The 25846-nt window shown below is 36.3% G+C and overlaps 1 protein-coding gene across 6 annotated transcripts in view; it reads right to left on the reverse strand.

Annotated features, from left to right (window-relative positions):
• Positions 1-25846, reverse strand: part of LOC127979355 (adhesion G protein-coupled receptor B2) — a 274746-nt gene that overhangs the window by 73558 nt on the left and 175342 nt on the right. For all 6 annotated transcript variants that reach the window (XM_052584743.1, XM_052584740.1, XM_052584744.1 and 3 more), the window contains exons 11-15: positions 23431-23539; positions 23151-23297; positions 18441-18516; positions 15942-16044; positions 12791-12834 (exon numbers count right to left, since the gene is read on the reverse strand). In XM_052584743.1, coding sequence (XP_052440703.1) covers positions 12791-12834; positions 15942-16044; positions 18441-18516; positions 23151-23297; positions 23431-23539 — 479 coding nt within the window. The remainder of the gene's footprint in view (positions 1-12790; positions 12835-15941; positions 16045-18440; positions 18517-23150; positions 23298-23430; positions 23540-25846) is intronic.

Raw genomic sequence — 25846 nt, forward strand, 5'->3', positions numbered from 1 at the left:
TACAATTTAATAGCTCTATACTTGTACTGCATGTCAAACAAATTATTATTTTAGTAGAAACATCTGAGACAACATTGAAACTTACTCATATCTGCAAAACTAAAACTATCTCTGAGCAATCCTTCTTTTTTTCCATCTAGGCATGTTGCCTCAGATATATACAACAGATACTGAAGCATTGAGAGTAAAATGTTTTCACCCAAGTATGAAAGACCATGTCCTTGTCCCCAGAACTAGAAACACATATAATGCTTTTGATTCAGTGTTGCAATCATATCGGAATGCATGGAAAGGGCTTGTCATTGGCTTTTCATCTTTACTTTCCTGACCATAATTGTTAAGCTTCTTTAAAGAGATCAGCCTTCCTCCCGATGCTCTGATGGGAATGATTCCAGGCAGGTTAGCAATGCTTGTGACTAGCGGCCCTGCACAACAGCTTCGTCAAACAACATCCAAGATGAAATTCTCTGAGGTAATGACCACAGTAAAGCATTAAGAACATTGCTCCTTCATGACTTTACCAAATAATGGATAGAGAACTAAAAATAGCCCACAATATCAAAAGAATGACGATGTAGCCAGCTAATCCAGAGAAAGAACTTCACAGCCAACTCAAGCAAGCCACAGGCACCTCAGCAGATCTTACTTCCCTTTTACATGCCACAGTTACCAAGAGTTTGATATCCTGACTATCTGACAAAGAGGTTCTTAATATTTCATATAATAATGCATTCATTAATATAGCACTCGATTAAAATGATTTAAAACACTAATGATGTCCAACATTCAATCCAGCAAAAGATTTGATTTACAAACTATCCAGTCTACTCATCATAATTATTTATTTTCATTGGTTAAAAAGACTATTAAATATGTATGTACTCACCACAGTGGTGTAGTCTAACTCCACACAGATGCTATATGTAAGCAGACAGACGCTTGCTGAGATTCAATCTGCTGGTGTTTCGATTGACACACTAACACTGTCCCCTGGCCTGGAAGCCACTCCCACAACACACACACACACACACACACTTGACTTCCGCCACACACACTCTAAACCACCAGAAGAGGTATGGGGTTATTTCCGCATCAGGTGTTTTGAATCTAAATATAGAACGCTGAATCTTTATTGACTCACAGGCAAACTCAAATATACTTACTCATTGAAGAATAGCCCGGAAAGCTCACCTAACTTGTGTGTAATGATATGAGCAGGAAGCAAAGAGAAGATTACGTCGGGAGGAACAAATGAAAAGAGGGAGAGTGGCCCGGTGTAGAGATGTAGGTCTAGCCATGGTAAGACAGATAATGGCGCATGAAGCTGCTCTCGCGGCGAGATGGATTCCACATTATCCCAGTTCAGCTCATTTTAACCATAAGATGCTTATGTCTCACTTTATTACAGGGGGGAAGGGGGGTAACCAGGGGTCGTGCAGGTTGCGATATCACAGTGAGGAGGGGAGAGATCCATCCGCCCAGATATTTTGCTAAGATAAAAATCCCTGTAAGCCAAATGGCTCCAGGAATCACTATTAAGTTGCTGTGATTATTTTTTCGTGGTGTCATAAAAACAGAAGCTGTTCTAGCAGCTGATCTACAGTCCATTGAGTGGGAGAAAGTCTGAGTCATGGCATCGTTAGAGAGAGAGCTCCATGCTTTATTTCAGATAATGAGCGGGTGCACAGAGAGTTCAGGAGTCTGCAAAGCAGACATGCCAAAAACATCCCACAATGACTTTATCCTGCCGTATACAAATATACATATATAGCAGCTTTACAGTGACCTGAAAGATATCTGTGACACAGTTGTAATGGGTTCTCTGCCATCTGAACAGATATTATCTAAATTCTGTGCATGATACACATTATTAGTATATCTTTATGCATGGTAGGCTAGTAAATATATATACACATATATTAAAATACATATTGTTCAGGAACTATTTAATACTACATACATATGTATTATATTATTATTTATATTTCTATCATATCAACTCTAGGAGGATTTGGCATGGTTATGTACTGTACATGACAATGAAAATGAAAATTCTGTCATTACTCACCCTCATGTTGTTCCAAACCCGTAAGACTATTGTTGAGTATTGTGTATCTTCGAAACACAAATTAAGATATTTTTTTGATGAAATCTTAGGGCTCCCTGACCCTCGCATAGACAGCAAGGGAACTATCACATTCAAGGTCCCTCAGATTTCATAAAAAATATATTAAATTGTGTTCATTGCATATTCCTTTTTATTTATTTCCATTATGGTGCCACTTATTTATTTCAACTTTAGAGTTCACAGTCTTTGCTGCTATACATTTATTCATATGAATGTCTATCAACTAGATGTCAATGGCTTTAGTTATTAGTAAAATAAGTGAGTAAATCAGAGGGGATAATATATTACCTAAAAAAATGCTTTTAGATTGAAAAAAAAAATTAAAAAATAAATCATGTTTTGTTGAAATGACAAATTTAGTTGAACTAAACACAAGAGTCGCTAAATTCTGTCAGACTGAAGTAGAAAAGAGCCCTGTGTATGTGTGGCTAGTAGCTGCATGCTTTCACATGGCAGTGGAGTGTGGTGGCCTAAGGGTGATGGATGGCAGTGGTGTGGATTAGAAGCTGGATTAAAGCATCCATCCCATACCTACTCAAAAAAAGGTTGTTGGGATCAGCATCCTGTTATTTACCCGGTCACTCCACTCCCTCTGGCATGAGCCCTGCCCCAATAAGCAGCATGGGATTCTAGGTCAAAGAGAGAGAGCTGCTAGTGGCAAGGTTGAATTCCCAGGCTCAGCCTCCACAATCTGGAAAAATGGAATGCTTACTGTGTAATGAATGTGCATGTTACCATACAGGGTTACTGAAACCTGTAGTAAACTGTGAGTTCCAGTAGCTGTGACTATGTCAATACTCTGTCACCCCAACAAGGAAAAATTTGCATTTAAAAATTAAATTGACTGCAAAGGTAATGTTAGGAAACACCAACTATGCCAACTGAAGTCTAATGATCTGGACTGCACTGGCCAAATAAATTAAAGCAGTATGTTAAATTATAAGTCACAAGTATAAATTTGGAAGTTATGTTTCTCATGATTGCACCAGCAATCCAGCATCCCATAATGGGCACTGGTATCCAAAACATAACATGATGGTACTTTACTTTATGTTGTTTCATAGTTTGGTGTACTACAATTGCAAAATGTGTATGATAGAGTTGATATGTCCAAGTGTTGACCATAAGTAAATAATCTAACAAGTTCACAAGTATCTCATGACCCACATTGTTCTCAGCACACTTGCTTAGTAAACATCGCATGTACTAACAGATGATACGATGGTGTTTTTGAAGCAAGACTGAATGCAAATCTCTGTGTATGTGGGGCATTATGATGGACTCAACTTATTTCTGTTCATTTGCTAACTCTAGACTTCATTGCAGAACATTTCTCATTTAAACAGAGGTAGGGCTTTAGAAGACAGATGGCATGGACATATGGACGTTTAAAACATTGAACTGTAAACACGATGCCATGGCCAGCATAATGTCCTGCAGTTGCCTGAGCAGAGAGAAACATTTTAAAATAAACACGTGTAGTGGGCCATTGGGTAGGTGTGTGAGGTTTTCATGCCAACTTCCAGTGTAATCTTTTAAATCGAATACTCACAGATTCAGAAAGACACAATGAGTTGATGTGGGGCATGTGCTCACACACAGTGAGAAGTGAAGCGGATGTTTTTGGAGATGAACCCTGCAAAAATAATGATTTCTCAACTCAAGCTGTGCTAATGTCTCACAAAGAACCCTAGATGAACAAATAATTACTTTCCTGTCTTATCATCTGTGGGCTGTGACTTCTTTATTATTATTATTTTTTTTTTCTTTTGTACATTTGAAAGCCATCCAAATACAGCATATGCTCACATCTAATGTTGAATGCATGTAAATTATACTGCAAAATAATCTAATTGGATAAGAGAATGATCTTGCAATTCAATCACTAGTCTATTAGACTATTAGCATCAAGTCTAGTCTGCTTTGCAGGTCATTGTAGCCAAGTAAGATTTCATGTCACCAGGGTTTGATGTATGGTGAGTTTATCAAAGCTATGTGGGAAACAACATTGCATTTGATTATTTTGTGTTTAATGTTAATGTTTATTTAAATTCTGATTCAATTCAAATGCTAATTAGTGCTTAAAGACCCTAAATATCTCTGTGTGAAACCATCCTATTGACTTGACCTGATTCAGCACCACGGACAGCAACATGCAGTGCTGCAGGGAAATGTGTCTGTGACTATGTCTGAATGTACTGAAGCAAGGCTTAGAATGATGACTGTGGAAATGTGCTTTAGTTTAATGCAACTCCTACACAGCAAATTAACTGAAATAACCCTGAACGATGGTGACATGTCTTGCCTCTTCTTCTTGCAAATGAGGAAACAGAAGGGAAAAGGGGAAGTTCTATATGAGTAATCTATAATCAGCCTCATTTGGATTGAAACTGTGAGGTGGAAAATAAATAAATATGCATATCACACTATAAAATACAAGCATATACAGTACTGTGAAGAAAAAATATAGACTTTTTTAAATGTGTTTTTGAACATAGTAGTCTCTTACAAATGTCTCTCATCATGACCAAGGATGCATTTATTTGATAAAAAAGACTTTATAGTGAAATATTACAGAATTATAGTGAAATATTACTACAGTTTAAAATAACTAATTCAATTTTATGTATTTTGTTCCTTTTAATGGCAAAGGTGAATTTCCAGCAGCTATAACTATAATCTCCAGTGTCACAAAATAATTCAAAAATAATTCTAATATGCTGATTTGGGGGAAAGTATTAATCTCTTGCTCTCTTTCTCTCTCAAAAATAAAATAAAATAAAATAAAATAAATACTGACCCTTAACTTATGAATGATAGTTTTGTCACTGGTTCAACCAATGGTGTCACTTTGGGGGTAAGGCTATCTGTTAATCTAAAATTAAAGGAAACTGGTTTAAAAACAATCAATATTTTAGCAATTTTGCATAACTGCACACATAAGCTTTAAGCTAAAACATACTGTCCTTGGAATACAAACATAATGAATATATTATGATTTTTGCAAAGCTTCTAATTTTTTCTGGTCTCTTTCCACATCAGCCTCAGGGATTCAGAGTTCTGCACTTTACAAAATGACAGAAGAAAGCCAAGGGATGTGAATAACTGGAGTAAACAAAAGCGCCTTTGTAGGACATATTCTCCTTGCTGCTCTCTTGAGCTGTTTCCAGTTTACCAGGGTAAAAACAGATTAAAGAAACAGACCCTGGTCCCTCAGGAGCCCCTTTAAGCCTCACAGACCCTATACCTCTGCTGCTGCCCACATCCTACAGCCAAAGAGGAGGAAAGAGGCAGAAAAGAGTGGCAAAGGAGGAGGAATACTGAGAGAGAACAGAAAGGGTCACACACAAACATGTACAGAACCGATGCCCTTTCTCTCATTACCCTGGCACTAAATAGGCGATAAGAAACCACGTGAGTGCACTGTTGTAGCTTTTTTCTTCATGGAAGCAACAACACAATTGTCTCTAAGAAGTCTGTCTAGAATCTGCAGTTTTCTTCTGCTTATGCTTGTTTAGCCCTAGCAGCCTCAGCAGCAAGACCAATTCAAACACAAAAAAAAAAAAAAACAATTCCAAAGAGAGAGAGAGAGAGAGAGAGAGAGAGAGAGAGAGAGAATATTATTACTCTATCTTTCAAGTTTTTCACAACCAAAAAGACAGAAACTTAGTAATTCCGTACACTATAAGAAACTGAGAGGAAGATGTTAAAGGTGCCATAGAATGCCAAAATAACTTTTATAAGGTGTTTGAACACAGTTGTGTGGCTGCAGGAGGAGACTGGAAGGATACAAAAGAGGAGCGACGACAGTGAAGGACGAGAAAGGACCAGGCTTTTATTTTGTGTTTTGTTTTTGTTTGTGCACGACAGTCGTCCGCGAGGGGCTGTTGCCCTGTTTTATGTTTATTTTATTATTAAAGAGTTGTTTGATTGTCCCCCGAATCCCGCCTCCTCCTTTCCGATGATTATGAAGTTTTATATTATTACAGACTGTATAACAGGTCCTATAGAGATAGAGAGAGGTCGACCGATTGATCGGCCAATTTTTGGCATTTTAAATTAATCGGCATGAGGCTGGAAAGTCATTTGTATGTGAAAGTAGAAACACGTTCAATTCAGACATAACTTCTGAGCTGATTATAACATGCACATTAACTTATCGTGCAATATCCAATATCGAATATAACAATATCTTAATGTCATCGCTCGTGGCCAGCACACTATTTTAAGCAGTTAGGAGCAGCAGGCTGTGTAATATTTCCCCCCTTTTGTTATCGTTATGTCTATTTGACTTTGACTGTGTTTCCTATACATTGAGTTATTTGTGACGGCTTGACATTATTTCAAAACTGACCACCACAAATACATTTCCCAAAAGGCTTATATTTCATTGAATAAAATGCATGCTTCACAATTCAAAATTAAAATGCAGCTCGGGTGTTTTTATTTGAATGTATCTTTGAAATTAACTGAATGTTTTCAAGCTTCAATGTCATTTTAAATTATGTCTCTCCTGTAATGCCTGATAAAGTAACGTTCGTGAACAGCACTTATTTGATTACAGCCGTTACTGGGGAAACCGCTATTTCTCCGCTCCAACTCGCCTCCTGCTGGCAGATAATTAATTTGCAGCCAGTGGGAAACACTGGTGTCTGTCAGTAAATATAAACAAAAAGCATGCTTCAGAATAGTTTTGAGAAGTTTAAGTTTTGAGCCATGTATGATTACTCTAAATTGGACTAATACTTCTATTACTATCTTGTACCCTGCAATATTTTGCTCAAACTCACTTTTATGAGATGAAAAAAAAGATAAGAAAGAAAATCGGTATCATATATCGGCCATCGGCTGGCTTGATTTCTAAATATCTGTATCGGCAAGTGAAACATCCATATCGGTCGAGCTTTCTCTCTCTCTCCTTCTCCCTCTCCCACTCTTAATACACACACACTCTGTTTTGTACTCTATTTGTGGAAAGCTGAACATCCCCCCCCCCCCCCCAAAAAAAAAAAAAATGTATATAACTTCTATCACCAACATCTAAAACTCTATCTATAGCTCTATTTATTTTTCTTTTTTTTATCATTATTATTAAGGAAAAAAACTTCCTATGTGTATTGCGATAGACAAACCGGGACTTGTCACATCACTTATGTATTGTTGCTCTTATTTTGGGTTGATTGCTTTTATAGTCCTAATTTGTAATTTGATTTGGATAAAAGCACCTGCCAAATGATTACATTTAAATGCCACTTAAACTGCTCCAATATTAGACATTTAGGTCAGAAATGTATGTGTGTGTGTGTGTGTGTGTGTGTGTGTGTGTGTGTGTTTGGGGACACATGCTCCTCATCTCATGTGAAGTGCTAAAAGCTCTGTCCTTTTCATGGGGAGCGACCAAAGGCTTCCTACAGGACTGAAAAGGGCACAATAACCTGCTGGCAATTAGCAATTAGCTTTAGCTGATAAAGAGAGAGACAGAGAGAAAAAGAGGGACTGGAAGAAACACACAGAGAGACAGAACAACAAAGAGGAACAGTGACAGAAAAGGAGAGAGGACCAGGCTGATTCAACAGATGAAACAAGACAGGAAAAAGGACGAATAAAGGCAAAATCACCATAGAGTGAAGAAGAGAACTTCAAGGCCACAGGGAAGAGAAATGGAGGAAAGGAGAGCTGAGGGAGGGAGATCGGGGGGAGGTAAGGCAGCTGGAAGGAAAGGTGGCATTAAGATGAAAGAAAGCATGCAGAGACCAGTTGCACTTCAAACGAAGGTCAGGAAGCAAAACACAGCAATGTACGGAGAGGAGAGAAAGAGTAAGAAGGGTAATTAAGAGTGAGCGAGAGAGAGAGAGACAGATACAGAATGTGGACAGTTAAAGGCAACCGAGACAAGAAGAACCTGTGTGAATATGTGTTTGAGTTTGTTAACGTTATATTACATTATCTCTCTGGAATCTGTGGATTCTTATTGGTCAATAGTAAGATTCTGTCATCAAATATCTTGTGCAGTGACCTGTAAACTGTACATTTGTCCATGGCAGCTAAATTCCTATACTGTGTTAGTTTGATGTCTCACATGGCTTTCCACGGTGTCTTTCTTCTCAAACAATACAGTCATTTTAACTTTGGTATTTTAGTTACATTTATTTACATGTTTGGATTAGAGCATGTTAAGTACAAAGTTGGATAAAGTACATCCAAGTTGCTCGTTATCACAAACTAAACCCCTTCAGGAAGACGCAAGAGCTGATTAGCCTGCCTTTGATGATGTACAATATTCACTTTTATGTGCACTAAAAAAAAAATACTATATTAGAAAATATAAATTTCGTCAATTTAGGAAACGAAAATAAAAATTGGTCCCACTTTATATTAGGTGGCCTTAACAACTATGTACTTACATAAAAAAAAATAAATAAGTAAAATGTACTTATTGTGTTCATATTGTTCATATACACTTTTGCTGCTATTGAGGTGGGATAGGGGTAAGGTTAGGGAGAGGGTTGGAGGTATGGGTAAGTTTAAGGGTGGGTTAAGGTGTAAAGTATGGGTCAACAGTGTAATTATAAATGTAATTACAGAAATTAAATACATATGTAATTACATGTCGTTTTTTTTTTATATATATATAAGTACAATGTAAAAACATGTCTGTACACAATAAGTACATTGTACTAAATTATTAATTAAAATGTAAGTACATAGTAGTTAAGGCCATTTAATATAAAGTGGGTCCGAAAAATTCCCTTCCAGTATTCTTTCCTTTTATGCCATTTAAGTACCAATTATATAAAAAAATTAAAATGTAGTAATTTTAGGAAAAATAAATCAAAATCAGAGATTTTAGAATTTTAAAAAAAATTCAATTGTGCCATCTAATACACAACTTACTTTTTTATTTTAAATAGAAATTACATTATAAAAATATTTTATTAATATACTATTGAAACACAATTTTTTTTTAAGGATTTTAAGAAATTAACATTTTTATTTAGCAGGGACATATTCAATGGATTAAAACGGAGTAAAAACTTTTACATCAGTTACAAAATTAACTAATTCAGATATATTATTTCATTTAGAATTTTCTAATATCAAAGAATCCTGAAAAAAAAAATAATCTTTTCCACAAAAATATTAAGCAGCACATCTGTTTTCAACATTCATGTCCAAGAGGAAATGTTTCCTCAACACCAAATGAATATAAAGTATTAATAATGATTATGAAGGATCATGTGACAGATCATGTGACACTGAAGACTGGCGCAATGGCTGCTGAAAATTCAGCTTGGTCTCAAAGAATTAAATTACTTTTTAAAATATATTCAAATATAAAACAGCTATTATAAATTGTAATAGCATTTCACAATAATACTGTTTGCACTGTATTTTAATCAAATATGTGAAGCCTCAATGAGCATAGGTCTTGACATCTTTCCAACCTTAAATATATCTATACTCAGGAAAATACCATATAATAAGTTTCAGCTTTCTTATAACTGCTTAGATGTGTCAGTCAACCAGGCTGAGCTAATAAATATGCCAAAACCATGTTGGCCCCTCTAGGCAAATGAGCAAAGACCAATTCTGAACAACATCAATACCCATTAGCCCATGTACTGTAACATCAACTTGCTCTGTTCACAAACATCAGCAGCACATGTCCTAACTGCATGCAATTTGATCCTCCACATGCAAACTAATTCCACACAGCTTCACTCAAAACAAATTAACTGATAACAAATAAAGCGCGGACTGATTTTGATAGCCCCCTGTATCCATTCACACACGCCACAGCTGCACGACCGCACTTCCGTGAAAACATCACTCAGCCTCTGTGCACACATTTATATAGTACATCCATTACGTTATCATAATCAAAAGCAATTTGTTGCTTAGTGCTATGCTTTTTTTGCCAGCAGTGATTAAAATGGCCCCATGGAGGTTTAGATTTGGGTTGGAGGGATTAAATGTGATTTAATGTGATTGTACTAGAGTAAAGCCCAGGCAGTTGTGAGCTATGGAAGAAAGAAAATAAAACATTAAAAGGGAAACTCTGGTAAGGTCATTCTGTACATAAAAGAGAATTTATGATTATAAGCCACGCACAGTGCAAAGTTCATGCAGACTTAGGCTTTTTTTTTTTTTTTTTTTACACTCTCAGTAAGTTCGCCAAGCTCTCTGAGATGTTTTTGAAGACTTTGGCCACAAAAAAACTTTTGTGAATGAATAAATGTAATAATAAAAACTGGATTAAGAGTCACCGGGAAATGTCAGATCTAAGATTTTACTGTGAATGCTTTTTTAAGTTTTGCAAATATCTGGAATCACTCACTGGGAATTTCCTTTTTCAAACATTTAGGGTTAGGGTTATCAAATATTGTCCCTTTCTTTCAGGATGATACTTTTTGACTTTTCATGATCATACCAAACTGATTATAGTTTTTTTTAAACATTAAGATCTAAAACACACACACACACGCACACACATGCACGCACGCACATGTACACACATACATGTACATCACAGATAAACGGGTTTTTAATGCATCTCTACTTAGGGTAAAACAGATGCTACTTCAATTACATAGTCTAATTTGACTTCATTACGCCAAATAAACATGAAGTAAAAAAATATTAAATAAGGTAAAACAATTTTGAAATTCACATTACCATTTTTGCACATATCTCTGTTCTCTGCATCCTCGAACATAGAAGCCATAGAGTCAATCTCAACAGAGCACGAGGGGTAAAGTACATGTAAAAACTTGCAAATATTAAGAACAATTCTCTCCCGACACACTTCAGCTAATCGTGGAAATTGAACCTGCGTCAGACAGTGATGGTTGCTTTAAATGGATTCACTGAAAAAAAAAGCAGACTGCACAGTTTTCACTTGATTATGCACAGGCAAAGTGCAATAACTACAGCGAGCTGGAAGCAATTAGAAATCATTCTATTGTGGTACAAGAGACAACAATAAAAGAGGAGGCGAGAGAAAAAAAAGATCGTAATCTTGAAAAGTCTGATGCTGGGAATTGTTTAAATGAACAGATAATTGCATGAGAAAAAAAAAAAAAAGCAGCGCCAACACAAACAGATCTATATTGAAAGACAAAAAAACATACCTATGAAGTCTAAAGGCCTGTAATTTTCTCTTCTATACGGTACAGTATCAATCTCCCGCCTTAAGCGTCTGATAATGAATAAAGGGCAATGAATCCACCGGATGGGCTTTAGGATTGATTTTGCCATGTTTGGGTTTATAATATAACGATAAAAATCTCTATATCTCACCACTTTTTAATCACAGTAGCGCATTCATCTCGGAATGATTTGGAATGTAATTTGGTGGGAGAGGTAATCAGGTTTTGCGTTAATTGACTTTGCGGCCTGCAGATAGAAGGGTTTTTCTGCTTCAGTAATTACCATCCGCCACTCTCTTGTCTAGGCTGCCTGTTGCTGTGCCGACCACCTCCCGGTGCGTATTAATGATGCGTGAGGTGTTGCTGTGCCAGTGGGGAGCTACACAAAAGGAAATACTAGCGCAGCTGAGCGCGCAGGACACACCAGATTCTAGCGTTTCCACAGGTGCTTCATGCACAGCTGCCATCAAAATCAACAAAGTCTGTAGCACAGACAGCTTAGTTTATTCAAAACCGTGACCCTTTGACTTCGTTGTGCTGTCGCTCACTTTAAAGGCGTCTAGTTATGGTGACCAAAGTTCCCGGAGGTCAAACTTCGCCAGCAGTCTCTTTCACTCATTGTCAGTGAATGACTGTATCTCATTGTCAGCGTGAATGCATCTTCAGTGTAGACGCGTGTCTTTGTGCCTTGCGTCTCTTTTTGTCCTTTTCTCTCTCACCTTATTTGTGATGCTTCAAAACCTCTTTGTATCGCTCCTCCCTGATATAAACAGACTCAGAGCGCAGATGTTTTCCGACGCAAATACAAACAGAGCGTGAACTAGAATACATGCGGCACTCTCAAAGCTCCTAAATAAACAGGCACAAAGACGCAACCAAAGCATATCAACAGACATGATTACGTCATGAAGATGCAGTCGAAATAATAATAATTAAAAAAAACATTTTTTTTTTTTTTTTTACATCTAGGCTGAGAGATGCTTGTTACGAGCTCTGCCAGTAGGGGGAGTAGTTTTGAAAACATGAAAGCACAATTTACTGTAGACTGTGTTCACTTTATAGGGAACTACTACAGAGTGAAACAGGATAAAGCATGTTATTTCATAACCAGAGATCCCCCAGGAAAAGCAACATTGTTTAGATTTTTGAAGACAATGCGGTAATAAAGCTCCTGCCGTGATGGCTGACAGGTTTTTGGATGGGATCGATTCACTAGACAATCAGATCATGAGATTGAATGCATTGTGTTTTGAAAACTGGGAATTGGGTGTCAAATACTCACTTTAACGCATGAGGTGAGAAGAATGATGCAAATTTCAGCTCACTAATTCAATTAATGTACTGTCAAAGGCTTCTGATTATTAATGAGTCTGCAAATGCAAACACTGATGTCAAAATGCTCTCAACTGGGTTGAATAAATATAAAATGAGATCTGAAATATGGCATGTGTGTGTGTGTGTGTGTGTGTGTGTGTGTGTGTGTGTGTGTGTCGGATGCAGATTTGTGACTTACGGGTTTCCGTAGTCCCAGACAACACACTGAGGATCCGTTGTGCCCTGAAAGAAAAACAGAAAAAGTTAGGAATGACTCCAAAACAAGACAAAACAAATAGTGTCGCATTGCAGAACAGCAGAAAGGAATAATATACTGCATGTGTGGGATGTGTGGGAGAACATATGTGACTTTTACTGATTTATTTAACAACATATTCAAACCAGGTGGCATCTGCAAACACACAACACTGGGAATGTATTAGAAACATATGTTTCACATGTTTCAATTGATTTATTTATCTATCTATTTATTATTACTTTTTTTGTGAAATGTTTAGCTTAAAATAAGGTGTAACATATTCCTGCCACTCGGATAAATAATATGTATAATATTTATTTTAATATTATAATATAAACATTATAATATAAATCTAATATAAATATAAATCTAATATAAATATATTCATTTGACCAGGGCCCCTGGTAGAAGACATACTGTATCTCAGTTGGACCTTCCTGGTTAAATAAATACATAATATAATATTTTAAGTGTGACAACATTTTCCAGTTTTGGGGGTAGCCAAATTATGTATTTGCTAAATTATATATTTTTTCTTGCAATTATTAAGGGGAAAAAATACAGATTTTTTTATATATATATATATATATATATATATATATATATATATATATATATATATATATATATATATATATATATATATATATATATATATATATATATATTCTTGAGCCCAGAGTGTGAATATAATCGTGAATCATAAAAACAAAGCAAAAAAAAAAAAAAACCCAAAGGTTAATTCTAGCTTCATTGATTTTGTGAGAGTCTGCAATGATGCCCTATTTTTATGCCCAGTGTGAGGCTCTAATCAGGGTTCAGTGGTGCATGGCTGAATGAACAGCTCATTATTGATTCATCAACAAATCAGCTGCTATAATTGACTAATCTGTTTCAGCTAAAGTTATGCCTGTTATGTCTTTTCAGGAAGAAGAGTCCCACACGGGATCTCATGACCTGAACAACGATCACCTATGACCTTCAGGGGTACAACGGACTCCCACTAGGCCTTTCAGATTCAGAGGGCAATTGTATCTTGTTATAAGGTCTCAGTGAGGTTGTATACTTCCAATGAAGATGGATTCAGCGCGATACAGATGCCATACAGGATTTTTAAACATTTCATTGCCCCCAAGTGGTTAAACAATGCTACATACTGGATTGGATCAAATGATTGAAACACATTTTGATAGCTGACACCAAGTAATAAGTGTCTGAATGACAGATGGTTGACACATTCCTCTCCGGTGGGTTTCAGGACAGAATAGCAGGCTGATGAGTCCAGAAACACTCACACAGGTGTTCGATAATTGTGATATGTCTGCTAAGACCAGTTTTAAGTGTCCAGTATGGACTTGTGCCATTAGATTGGCTCGAATGTACTTATCAGCAGCACATACAGATGGCATTGGTACTCTCAGTTATAATGAGAACAAATGACCGGAGCCGTTTTGTCATCGCAGGTGGTAAACAAAACCAACAAAACATGCAATTGAATACATCATTTCAATTTGAAACTGACAGCCGGACGCGTTTTGGACATCGGTGATCAATAACCGGTGTAGACGCCAGAAAGCCCATGTTAAGACTGATGAATTGGGAGGATAGCCGGCCAATGACACAGCTGGAGTGCACTGCCTCCATTTCCCAGAATCCTCTGGGGGTCAGGAAGGCTCAGAGCAGCTGTCCACAAAGAGAGGACAAGTCCCAACACACAGCCTTAGATTCCCCTCACGCTGTGTCCCAAACATCTGCGGCCGGGGCTCTGCTGGACAATCTGGGCACTGACCCCTGCCAAGGTCTTTCATACGCAGATGGGACTCACCCAGGACCATGGCTGAGCGGGGCACGACCTCGGTACGAGGGGAACGCCGAACGCGCGCATAGAAAACATTCACGAATCACATCCACTCCAGCATTCCCAAAACTCACGCCTCTATGGAGGAGACAGCAGGTAAAGGTTGCCATGACGACTAGGGGAATATCACAATGGCAGTGTTCTTTGTGCAGCTGATGTCTGCAGTGATGCACAATCCAATCTGCAGGTTTCGCATTTTGCATAAATCCTTGCGGCTGCATTTTTATTACATTTTTTTTTTTCCACATAAAATATTGAGGGGCTTTATGTGCCGTACTTTATGTCCTGTGTATTTATGGATTGTTAAAGATGTTCTATTCATAACAGGGGATTATTAATAGAGGGTCATTTTAACAGAAATGTATTTCGTGCCTGATTATGGTGTTCAAACAGGCTTACTGTACTAGAAGTCTGTGCTCACTGCATCCGAGGCAGTTTGTCAGTATATAAGGAGGCAGAAACTATGTGAAATGAAAGTTCGTTAACACTTTTTAGTACAGGGATCAGTTCTCACTAGTTGCTTATCAGCATGTCTATTATTAACACATTTGCTGTTTATTAGCACATATTGTGCATGACCCTATTCTACATCCCTAATCCTATCCAAACCCTTAACAACTACCTTAATAACTTTTAATAAGCATCAAATTAGGAGTTTATTGAGGCAAATGTTGTAGTTAATGATTTGTAAAATAAAGTGTGACGAAAATGCTGAACATATGTGAAAATATTCCTCTATTCTGAATACACTACCATTCATAATGTAAGTTCATTGGGTCTGTAAGAATTTTTAAAACAGATAAACACCCATATTCTGCAAGGATGCATTAAATTGATCAAAAGTTACAGTAAAGACTGCTGTAACTTTAAACTTACAGCAGCACACTGTTATCAATGTTAAGTATTTATTTATGAGAATTTTTGATATTTAAGTTTTGTTTTTTTTTTTTTGTTTTTTTTTTTTGTAAATGATTTCTGAAGGATCACTTGACACTGAAGACTGGAGGAATGACTGCTTAAAATTCAGCTTTGTCATCACAGGAATAAATTACATTTAAAAACATTAAAATTGGAAACCAATATGTATTAATATTGTTAACATTCCACAATATTACTCTTTTTACTGCATTTTAATCAAATAAATGCAGTCTTGCTGAGCTAAATATGCATATTTTGTTGAGGCATTTGAAATTAAAGCCTGTTAAAACATAAATAAAAGTATAAAGTACTTACATTGAGCAAAGGGGCGAGTTCCACTGATACCAAGGGCTCGGTGGGCTTGGGTAAGGGACGCACCGTCACAGTCAGAATCTTCGAGCTGATCACGAATGGATCTCTGTCAGGAAGGAACATAGAGAGAGTTAGATCCAAAACTGACTACATTTCACATCTACCAATAGTATCAAGGCTGGGCAACATTCAGAATTTAAGAACTGGCTCTCTTCAAGATTGAATTGGCCACAGACACAGAATGCTCAATTGGAAATGGAATTGAAATGACAAAATTGTGAAATTCAAAATGCCAATTCAAAGATATTCAACACAGTCACACAACAGAGAATGTTGATTAGTTGACAAATTGTCATGAAACAATTAGTTCATTTAAAAATATTGCTAATTCTACATATTAATCTCCAGACACTTTTTTTTTTTTTTTTTACTGATTACACATGCGACCCTATACCACAAAATCAGTCATAAGGGTATTATTTTTTCTTTTATTGCAATTTTTTATCATCTGAAAGTTGAATTAATAAGCTTTTCATTGATTTATGGTTTGTTAGGATAGGACAATATTTGTCTGATTATTATTATTATTTTTTTTTTATGTAGAATAAGGTCAAATAGAATAAGGCATTAATATGTTCTTAATTAGCATTAATAGATGGCTAATAATCTAGTAATATGCATGCTAATAAGCAACTAATAGGTGTTACCTATTCTAAAGTATTACCAAAAAGAGTAAAAAAATAATAAAATAATAAATAATATAAAAAAAAAAAATAATGTACACTTACTGCAGTGAATATATTTCATCTGAAATCTGAATGGCTCACAACCCTGGCAGGTATTCCATGACAGAGCATGATACAATGGCTGAGTGCCACCGTGTGACTGTGTGTGTGTGTGTGTTAAATCCATTGGCAGAGCTATTTTAGACCATACTGTGCTAAGCAAATCCATCTATTTTTGGTGTGTGTGTGTTTGTGTGTGTTACGGAGAGAGATAAAACTTATCGAGTTGGGTCACAGGGAGTTACATTCTGTCACAAACAAATCGTGCAGGTTAGCTCCCCATGGGGCAGCGAGATCAAGGATGTGTGCTCTGGGCAGAAAATTAATGAGAAACAACAGCAAAAGCAGACCAAAAACAAACAAATAGCCTTGATCCCATACATATTCAACGAGCTCCGTCACAATCAACCTCTCTGAGGAGCAATGACCTGGATACCCGTGCCTCTAACACGGCTCACAATAGAAAGAGACAGAAGCAAACACAAGCAGCGGTTGTCGGCACACTCGTGTGTCTCTCGTCAGGGTTGAGGACTCTGACATGCTCAGTGAGTTTGGACAGTGAACTACAGACCCCAGCAGGGCTTGAGCAGAAGAAGAGACGTCTCTACATACCCCCCAGTGTCAGCTGCACGAATCAGCTTAATTACATTTATCTCCTTTCTCTCGATACAGACAGGCTCTCGGTAGTGGATACTCTGAGGGCAATGGCAACACAGTTACATGGAATATCTAAAAGTGTAGTCTCACGCTATCCCCAACTGTGCACGGCATGATTATTTTTTGTAAGTGTTCTTTATGTCCACACTCAGAGTACAAATGATGTGTGACATTATGAATATGAACAAAGTGCATGTATGTAAAAAAATGTCCTTGTAAAACCTGAGCTACTATATGAGATTTAAAATACTGAAGTATTTTACATTTTCTCAGTGATATACATATTTTTTATAACATTTTGTTTTTATTTTGAGAAATAGTAGTAATAGTAATAGTAATTTTGTTAACTAAAAAATTGCACATGTACAGGGAATAAATGCATTACATTATAAATAGATGAATTAATTCATATATAAAAAAAAAAAAAAACCCTTTGTATTAAAATAAATATGATTACTAGACCACATACTCAAATTTAATATGAAGAGAAATCTAAATCACATAATAAAAAAAATAAATAAATAAAAAAACGTTTTTTTTTTTTTTTTTTCCTGTGTAAATCTCTGTGAGAACAGCTGAGTTTGTTTGATAAGGTTTAGGCACAACATCAGAACATCATGTGATCAGCTGGAGCAGGACGAGGAGGTATTCTAGGAATAGACAGCACTGTATGTCCATTTTAGGCTGCTGTTTAAAACTAAAGGTGTGAAGACAGTGTGGCAGCACAATGAGCCTACAAAAGGGTGGCAAACTTTACCGGATTAACCACGGTTAATCCTGTACAAAGCACTATGAACTCTTGACCTCACATCAGAATATAAAGGGTACGGTCAAGACCTCCAAATAAGCATCTTAGTCATATAAGCTCATTTCTACACAGGCTTAAGTTCCACTTTCATTCTTTGGAGCAGTTTCAATTTTGATAATTGTCCATTGTCTCTGCCAGCTGGTGTCGATCATATGCAGAGAAACAGAAACGTGTTGTCCTTGAAAGTGCTATCAAAAATGTATTAAAACACACAAACAAATGCATTCACACATACTCAAACACTGGACTTACTTTGGTGGGGGCATTATGAGGCCGAGGGTGCGGTACAGGATCGCTCCGATGACAAAATACGGTGTGTCGTCTGATTCTACGGGACAGAAAGGGTTAAAGTGTCAAAATCTAAATTTCCCAGATCAAATCTCCAAAGGAATCGAACCATAAAAAGAAGGGAAAATCTATGGGCAAACTGCATTTTCAAATAAGTTTAAGTATTTAATATAATATTCATGTTATTTTATTTTAGCTTTTGTATTTTTAAATACATTAATACATAAGGAAATCATTGAACCTTGATCTATATGCTTAAAATCAAATATGAAGGGAAAAAAATCACATCACACCACACGATGATATGGAGCTCCGAAAACATAAAGCAGAATATGAAATGTGACATTTCAAATATAACTTTCTCATTTAAGTGTTTAATCTATTTCTTTTTACATTAATACATAGAAGGAAAAAAAAAACTGAGCATCATGTCACTGATCCACATCCTCATATTCATATATGAAGGAAAAACACACATCTCAATTTTATGATCATAATATGCAGCTCCAGCTGAAGGAACCTAAAACACAAAGCACACTATAAAGGAAGAGTATTTAAGAAAACTCTTAGAGAGAGTCAGTACAAAGCCTGACATTTAAAAGACACAGAAAGGAGGGGATTCATAGAGATATGACACCGATTGTGTTCCCAGGCCATCTGTCCACTCCTCCCCACTGGCTCCATAGATCAGATTCAGCAGCACACTTCTCTGTGCTTTTCATAGCATTTGTTTTGTTCTCTCCTCTGCACGAGTGCCTTGCCTCCACATGAACCTCATCATCTGTTCTTTTCTGAAACGCTATTTATCAAATACCTCTTTTTTCTCCATCCCTCCTCAGTCTCATCCAATTCTTCTTCTCCTCGAAACGCTGTGAGCCTCCAGAGAGACTCGTCCCTGAATAAATGCCATCATATTTCACATATGGAGGACATGCTTCGGACACTAAATGAAAGTGATACAGTAATTGGTGTTGTAACGGGCCTAAAGTCCACATTTCATTGCTCTGTTGTTCTCATGCGGCCCTGAAAGTCCTCACAGTTATTCAAAGTTCATCGAGAGATGGAAAATGAACATTTAGCCCTGTTCTAAGGCACTTCAGAGGCTCTGATTTTACTGCAAATTTCATGAACAGAAACTCGGCCAAGCATGGCTGAATCACTGTTGCAATTTCCACTGACATTATGAAATTTTAGGTTTAATAATTTAGCTTGAATAGAGCTTGTTGAAATCACTGAACACAATATGCATACTCTCTGATGCAAAAGAATAGGCATGTCACAAAGTACGAGTGAATAACGTAATCTCATTAGCATATATTTGTTCAGTACCTCTGCAAAGTTGTTTATGGTTTAGAGTCTTAGAACATCTATTAAATGTTTAACAGTTTTTTTGAATACTGTATTTAACATGATAATGCATATTTATTGTGAAAATAAATTTTCATATCTATCTATCTATCTATCTATCTATCTATCTATCTATCTATCTATCTATCTATCTATCTATCTATCTATCTATCTTTTTAACGATTTGTTCTATGATTTATGATCTATATTTTGTATATAATTAAGATTTTTTTTAATTTTCTGTTTCATTTGAGGTTTTAGTTATTGTTATGTGTTGTCATATTTTATTCAGATTTCATATTTTGTATCTATTTTATTAGTTTTAATGATTTTAATACTTAAGCATTAAAGTTTATATATATATATATATATATATATATATATATATATATATATATATATATATATATATATATAAATATATATATATATATATATATATATATATATATATATATATTATTACATGATAATATCTTAAGTTGTTTTGTCTTTAGTACAATAAAAAAAAAAAAAAAAAACTTTTTTATGGTAGTTCTATTTTTGTACCATTATGTGCTAAAAATAACTAATTTCATGTCTAATTTAATGCCCCAAATCTCAAAAGACTAACAAAACAGACTCTTTTAGCTCTGTTTTCTGTCAAAGGAGGAATAAATAGAGTCGTGCCTCGACCCTTCACTGAGAACATGGATGTCACAGGACAAACGCGGTGACTCATCCAGCAATACTGCAGTTCTCATCAGACTCAGCAAATCAAATCCCAGTCAGCTCCAGAGCGCTTCTGACTGCATGTTAAACTATGAGTTAATAGATAACAATCACACAGCAAGCCCTGTTGCTCTGCTCTGAATGGAGCCTGACTTCTATCTTCCCTCTATTCTCTGAGCTATCACTTCAACAATGCTATTTTAAGAAAGGGCCCTGATGAACCTTTCCTTTTTCAATAGAAAACCGTTCTGGACAAAGCTCTGCCCAGGGATCCATCTTATCTCTGATGGCAGGGGGCAGAATGGGGAGTGTGTCGAGACAGGCAGTGTTTGTTATTTCCTGCTGGGCGGTCCTGCACGGGCAGGCAGGTCTGTAATGGTTTAGCCTGGAGTTGTTGAGACCCTCAACGAGACACTAGCAATAATGGTCATTTCTTGTTTGATGTCCGTTTGTTTCGTTCTCATTTCATTCAGCATTCTCCTCAGCCTTCAAACCAGCTCTTCCCTGCCCACATCCTGTGTTTCCATTCTCTCAGGCAGAATATCTCTCGTTTTCCCCCTGTCTTTAGAAGTCTTAGGACTGAGTGCCTGTCATGCTGGCAGATCACTATGATTTCATTGGCCCATTTATTCTTCCTATTCTCTCAAGCATGTTCTCTGTCTCTTCCCAAACCACTGACTGATTGAATTCAGTTCTTGTCCGCAGTCAGCTAAACATGACTGTATGTGCCACAGCTTAATGCTGCTAAGAATTGTAAACACAGAGTTTGATTATTTATCTGAGAATGGGAGTTCGTCTGACCATGTACATACAGAAAACCACAATTGACGGCCATCTTGGTAGCTAATTTCATTGCAGGAAATGGGTATATAATTACAGCTCCTATATCTACTTGAATGAGGAACGATGTTTGAATAGCATGTGGCAAATTAGCAATAAAATCTAAAGACAATGGAGCAATAAAATTTGCTCAAATCGTGCTAACAAAATATTTCACAGGATGGTCTTATTATTACAGAAGCTGACATGGATGCAGAGAAAATATGAAATAGGAGAAGAAATTTGTTCAATTTCAACGTTAGATTTGTGTTCGGTTGCAAAAAAAAAAAAACACGACTTTTCCATTCCCCTGAGAAACATAATATTTTCTCTGAAAACGTTTCCGCATGATCATAAAAAACTGGTAATGGTAATACTATGAGGAGGAAAGCATTTCTTTTTTTGCCATTCCTTAACTCCTGTTTTCAAGTAAATTGAGGTACAATTATGACCCAAAAGTTGCAGCCAGGACTGTTTTGACAGAAAAAAAACAACGCTTAATGCAATTTAATTAGCTAACAATAATAAATAGCCATATTATTATATATAGTCTTATATATATATATATATATATATATATATATATATATATATATATATATATATATATAAATAATGTATAGTCTTACATAACTTAAACGAATAGTTCACCCCAACCAAAAAAGTTTGAAACACAAAATAATATTTTTTTTTTTTAGAATTTTTAAGAACCAAACAGTTGTTGGTCCCCACTGACTTCCATAGTAGGGAAATAAATGCTATGGAAGTCAATGGGGACCATTAGCTTCTTTGATTACCAGCATTCTCCAAAATATCTTCTTTTATGTTCAACATAAGAAAGAAACATATACAGGTTTGAAACAACATGAGGGTGAATAAATAATGGCAACAGTTCTATCCCTTTAAGCTCCTCAACTTTTAAAAGAAAGGCTCCCATTTCCCATATCTTCTGTTGTTGACATTTACATTTCTCAAATTAAATCTCCTGGCACAAGCTCTGTCTGTCATACTGTAGAAGACTTGCATAGATGGACAGACCGTCTGACTGTGAAATGCTTTTATCCTCCAAACTCACTAACAAAACTACACAAGGTAAAATACTATATAATCCAGACTACATAAATATGTGTGCAATCAATAAGAAAATAGTCTGTGCTAACCACAATGCATTCTGTGCAGTGAATAGATGGCTGCCAAGAGCATGAAATCATCAAAACTCAATTTAACAATTCAAACGATTTTGAAACTGTATTTGGTTGCTGCTAGACATCCAATGTAAAGTCTGTTGAGCATCACTGATTTTGGTGACTCATTCCCGCATTTTAATGCGGATTCAATGCTCAGACCCTGGCAGTGCATACGCGTTCTGGGAGGGATGGCAAAAGTACAGGAGAAAGATGTTTAAAAACCTTAAATGTGAAAGAGAAGAGAGTCACATAACATGCTAGGATACTAGAGCAGTACACATAAGTAGCAGAACCCTGACGGGACACTCAGAACCACTGCTGATACCAAAGGATCTCATTAATAACAATGATGAAGCTGCACGCAGAGATTCAGTGCAACTCACATACTTTTACCACAAAAACAACATGATAATTGAAAACACAACCCACACAATAGTGTATATTAACACGTTGTATATATCACATTTAGGCACAACTAAAACTCTTTGCCTCTGTCTTGGATAACAGTAAAAAAAGTGGCAAGATTATACAAATATTTCAAGCTAGAGTCAAACCTGCAAGAACTCTATCACTCAACATGCACTAACCCGACACATTTTATATCACTTACCATCAGAAGACAGGGTGAAGACTTCTTTGGGGATGAAGAGTTTGTCATCTGCAGAACGTGCCCAGTCTTTCATCCCTCTCCTCCCCTTCATGGGGAAATTGATGTCACTGGAAACAGCTGAAACTGGTTCTCGCTGGATGGTGATTACTGACAGAACCAGAGAAAGACAGAATAACAGTATTGAAGGTTCAAATATTAAACTCCTTATGGATGTTCCTTTAAGTTATGTGCATTGCAGGCCAACATGAGCTTTTTTTTACTGGATGCCATGGGAACTTACTGAGGTTGTTGGTGACAACCAGAAAGCTCTGGAATGGCTTTTGAGCCTCTCCAATTAGATGAATGAAATCTTCCACAACTCGCATCAGTAACATAGAACCCGGAGAGACCTAAAAGGAAGTTACACGATCACAAAAATACACATATAAAAAGAAGAAATTAGATTTGGTTCAATTTTGGGTATGATTTCTAAAACAAACTACATTTAAAAGTTTTGGGCCAATAATACGTTTATTCATCAAGGATGCATTCAATTGATCAAACGTGGAAGTGAACATGTTTAATAATAATAATAATAATAATAATAATAAATATATATATATATATATATATATATATATATATATATATATATATATATATATATATATATATATATATATATATATATATATATTAGTGCTGTCAAAATTAGCGCGTTAACGCATTCGATTAATTTGAAATATTTAACGCGTTAAAAAAAAATAACGCAATTAACGCGGTTGCAGTTTTTTTTTTTATTTCCAGTTGTGGCCTATGTGTGTTCAACGTGCAAAGAAATATGGATAAGACCAAGGAAGGACTTTTAGACGGAAAGTTTCAGTATAAAACTCTGCCGGATTACTCTTCAATCTGCCACAAGAAACAGCAACATTAAAATCATGAACTCAAATGTCATTGTTTAAAAAAAAAAAAAACAATGACTGTAACAGTGCGTAAATCAGACCTTTCTGTAACGCTAACGTTAATAAGCTTAAACGAAAATAAGGAAATAATTGTGTAGCGGAGTATTTTTTGTACACAGTGCCGCGAACTGTCAATCACTCATGTGCGCGTGCATCACTGTCCTCCTCAGCTGCAGCAACTTGCGGTCTGTCTCTTCATCAAGCTTTAAATCAAAAAGGGGACAAAAAGATCATATTGTCTTTGTGCATAGGCTATAGATTAATTAGATAAATGAATATCTAAATTTGTGCCTTGCCGTCTACGGTATTTTTTTAGAACTTAGAAAAAAGATGCTGCAGCCAATGAACAGCCAGCGGGGGGCTGCAGGACGACTCAACCTCCGCAGACAGTTTTTAATGTTTATCAGACAATAAATACTCAAGATTTTGCTTTAGTATAACTCACAACGAGTTTCACACACCTTCTCCGGCCACGTTGAGTTGTTGACACTTAACAGTGGGAAAGCGACACATGCGCTATTCACTTGTATAACTTAAGGGTGAATGGGTAATGTAGTTTCTGCTCTGGGTGGGATGAATTAGGAAGCTTGCATTGTGAAGGGCGCTCTGAAAATCGGCAGTGCAGGTAAAAGATTAAAACCTCTATTAAAACAGATGTCCAAATGAGCGTACCGGTACGCTACAAGCACGTTCTGGGCGCACGGAGAGGTGGCGGTACGCTCAAGAGCTATATTTGGAAGTGGCGGTACTGAGTACCAGTGCATACTGGCCCACTTAAAGCACTGGCAATGACTATACTTTGGAATTTTTTTGCAGTCCACTTAGAATTCAACATAACAGAAATCATTTTTGTTTTTTATTGGCATTGATTGTTTTGAAATTCAAATGGTACTTACATGCCTGTGTTTTTATTTCTGTAATAAATATGGCTTTCAAGCCAACAGTTAATTTGGAGGATATTGATGGTTTATTGCAGGTATGTTGTTTACATGAGAAAATCTGTGTTACAAGTTAAACAAAAATTCCAATAAACAATCAATACTTGCAAGTGATTTTGTAAATCTGATTGAATCTTTCAACCTGGTGCAATGGGTAAATAGCCATACTCACAATCAAGGCCATACATTAGACCTGGTTCTAACCCATAATCTGCAAATTGAAGATGTAAAGGTTTTTGGGTAATTTTTTTTTTCTGATCATATGCTTATCACATTTAATACTTCTACTACCATCCAACCTGTATTTATAAAAGACTCCTTGGGTTGGTCAGGGCGATTACATGCTATTTTACTGTGCTATTCAAAACCAAGTGCAATCTCTTAAGGCTGGAATCTTCTCTGCCGCTTTTAGGTGTTAATGAGCACTGGTCTCTTCTAAAATAAACATGTGTCAGTATTATGGACTGTATTGCACCGCTAAGATCTAGAACATAAATCCAAAATGAATCCCTGGTAAAATGAATTGACTCGCTCCCTCAGAAGACAATGTAAGCAGACAGAGAGAAGATGGAAAAAGAGCAAGCTCAAATCCTCTATGAATCCTTCAGAGATTCGTTATCTGAGTTTCAGAAAGCTGCAAGTGATGCAAAAAATACTTATTTCTCTAACATCATTAGGGGTAATGCTAATAAACTGAAATTCTGGTTTTCCATCATAAACTCTGTTGTTTATCCATTGAATAGTTTATACCAACAGTCCCCACTGATTCCCTGTGAGGAGTTTTTATATTTCTTCAGTCAAAAGATCATTGATC

This window comes from Carassius gibelio, chromosome B19 (assembly GCF_023724105.1).
Source record: "Carassius gibelio isolate Cgi1373 ecotype wild population from Czech Republic chromosome B19, carGib1.2-hapl.c, whole genome shotgun sequence".
Taxonomy (NCBI): domain Eukaryota; kingdom Metazoa; phylum Chordata; class Actinopteri; order Cypriniformes; family Cyprinidae; genus Carassius; species Carassius gibelio.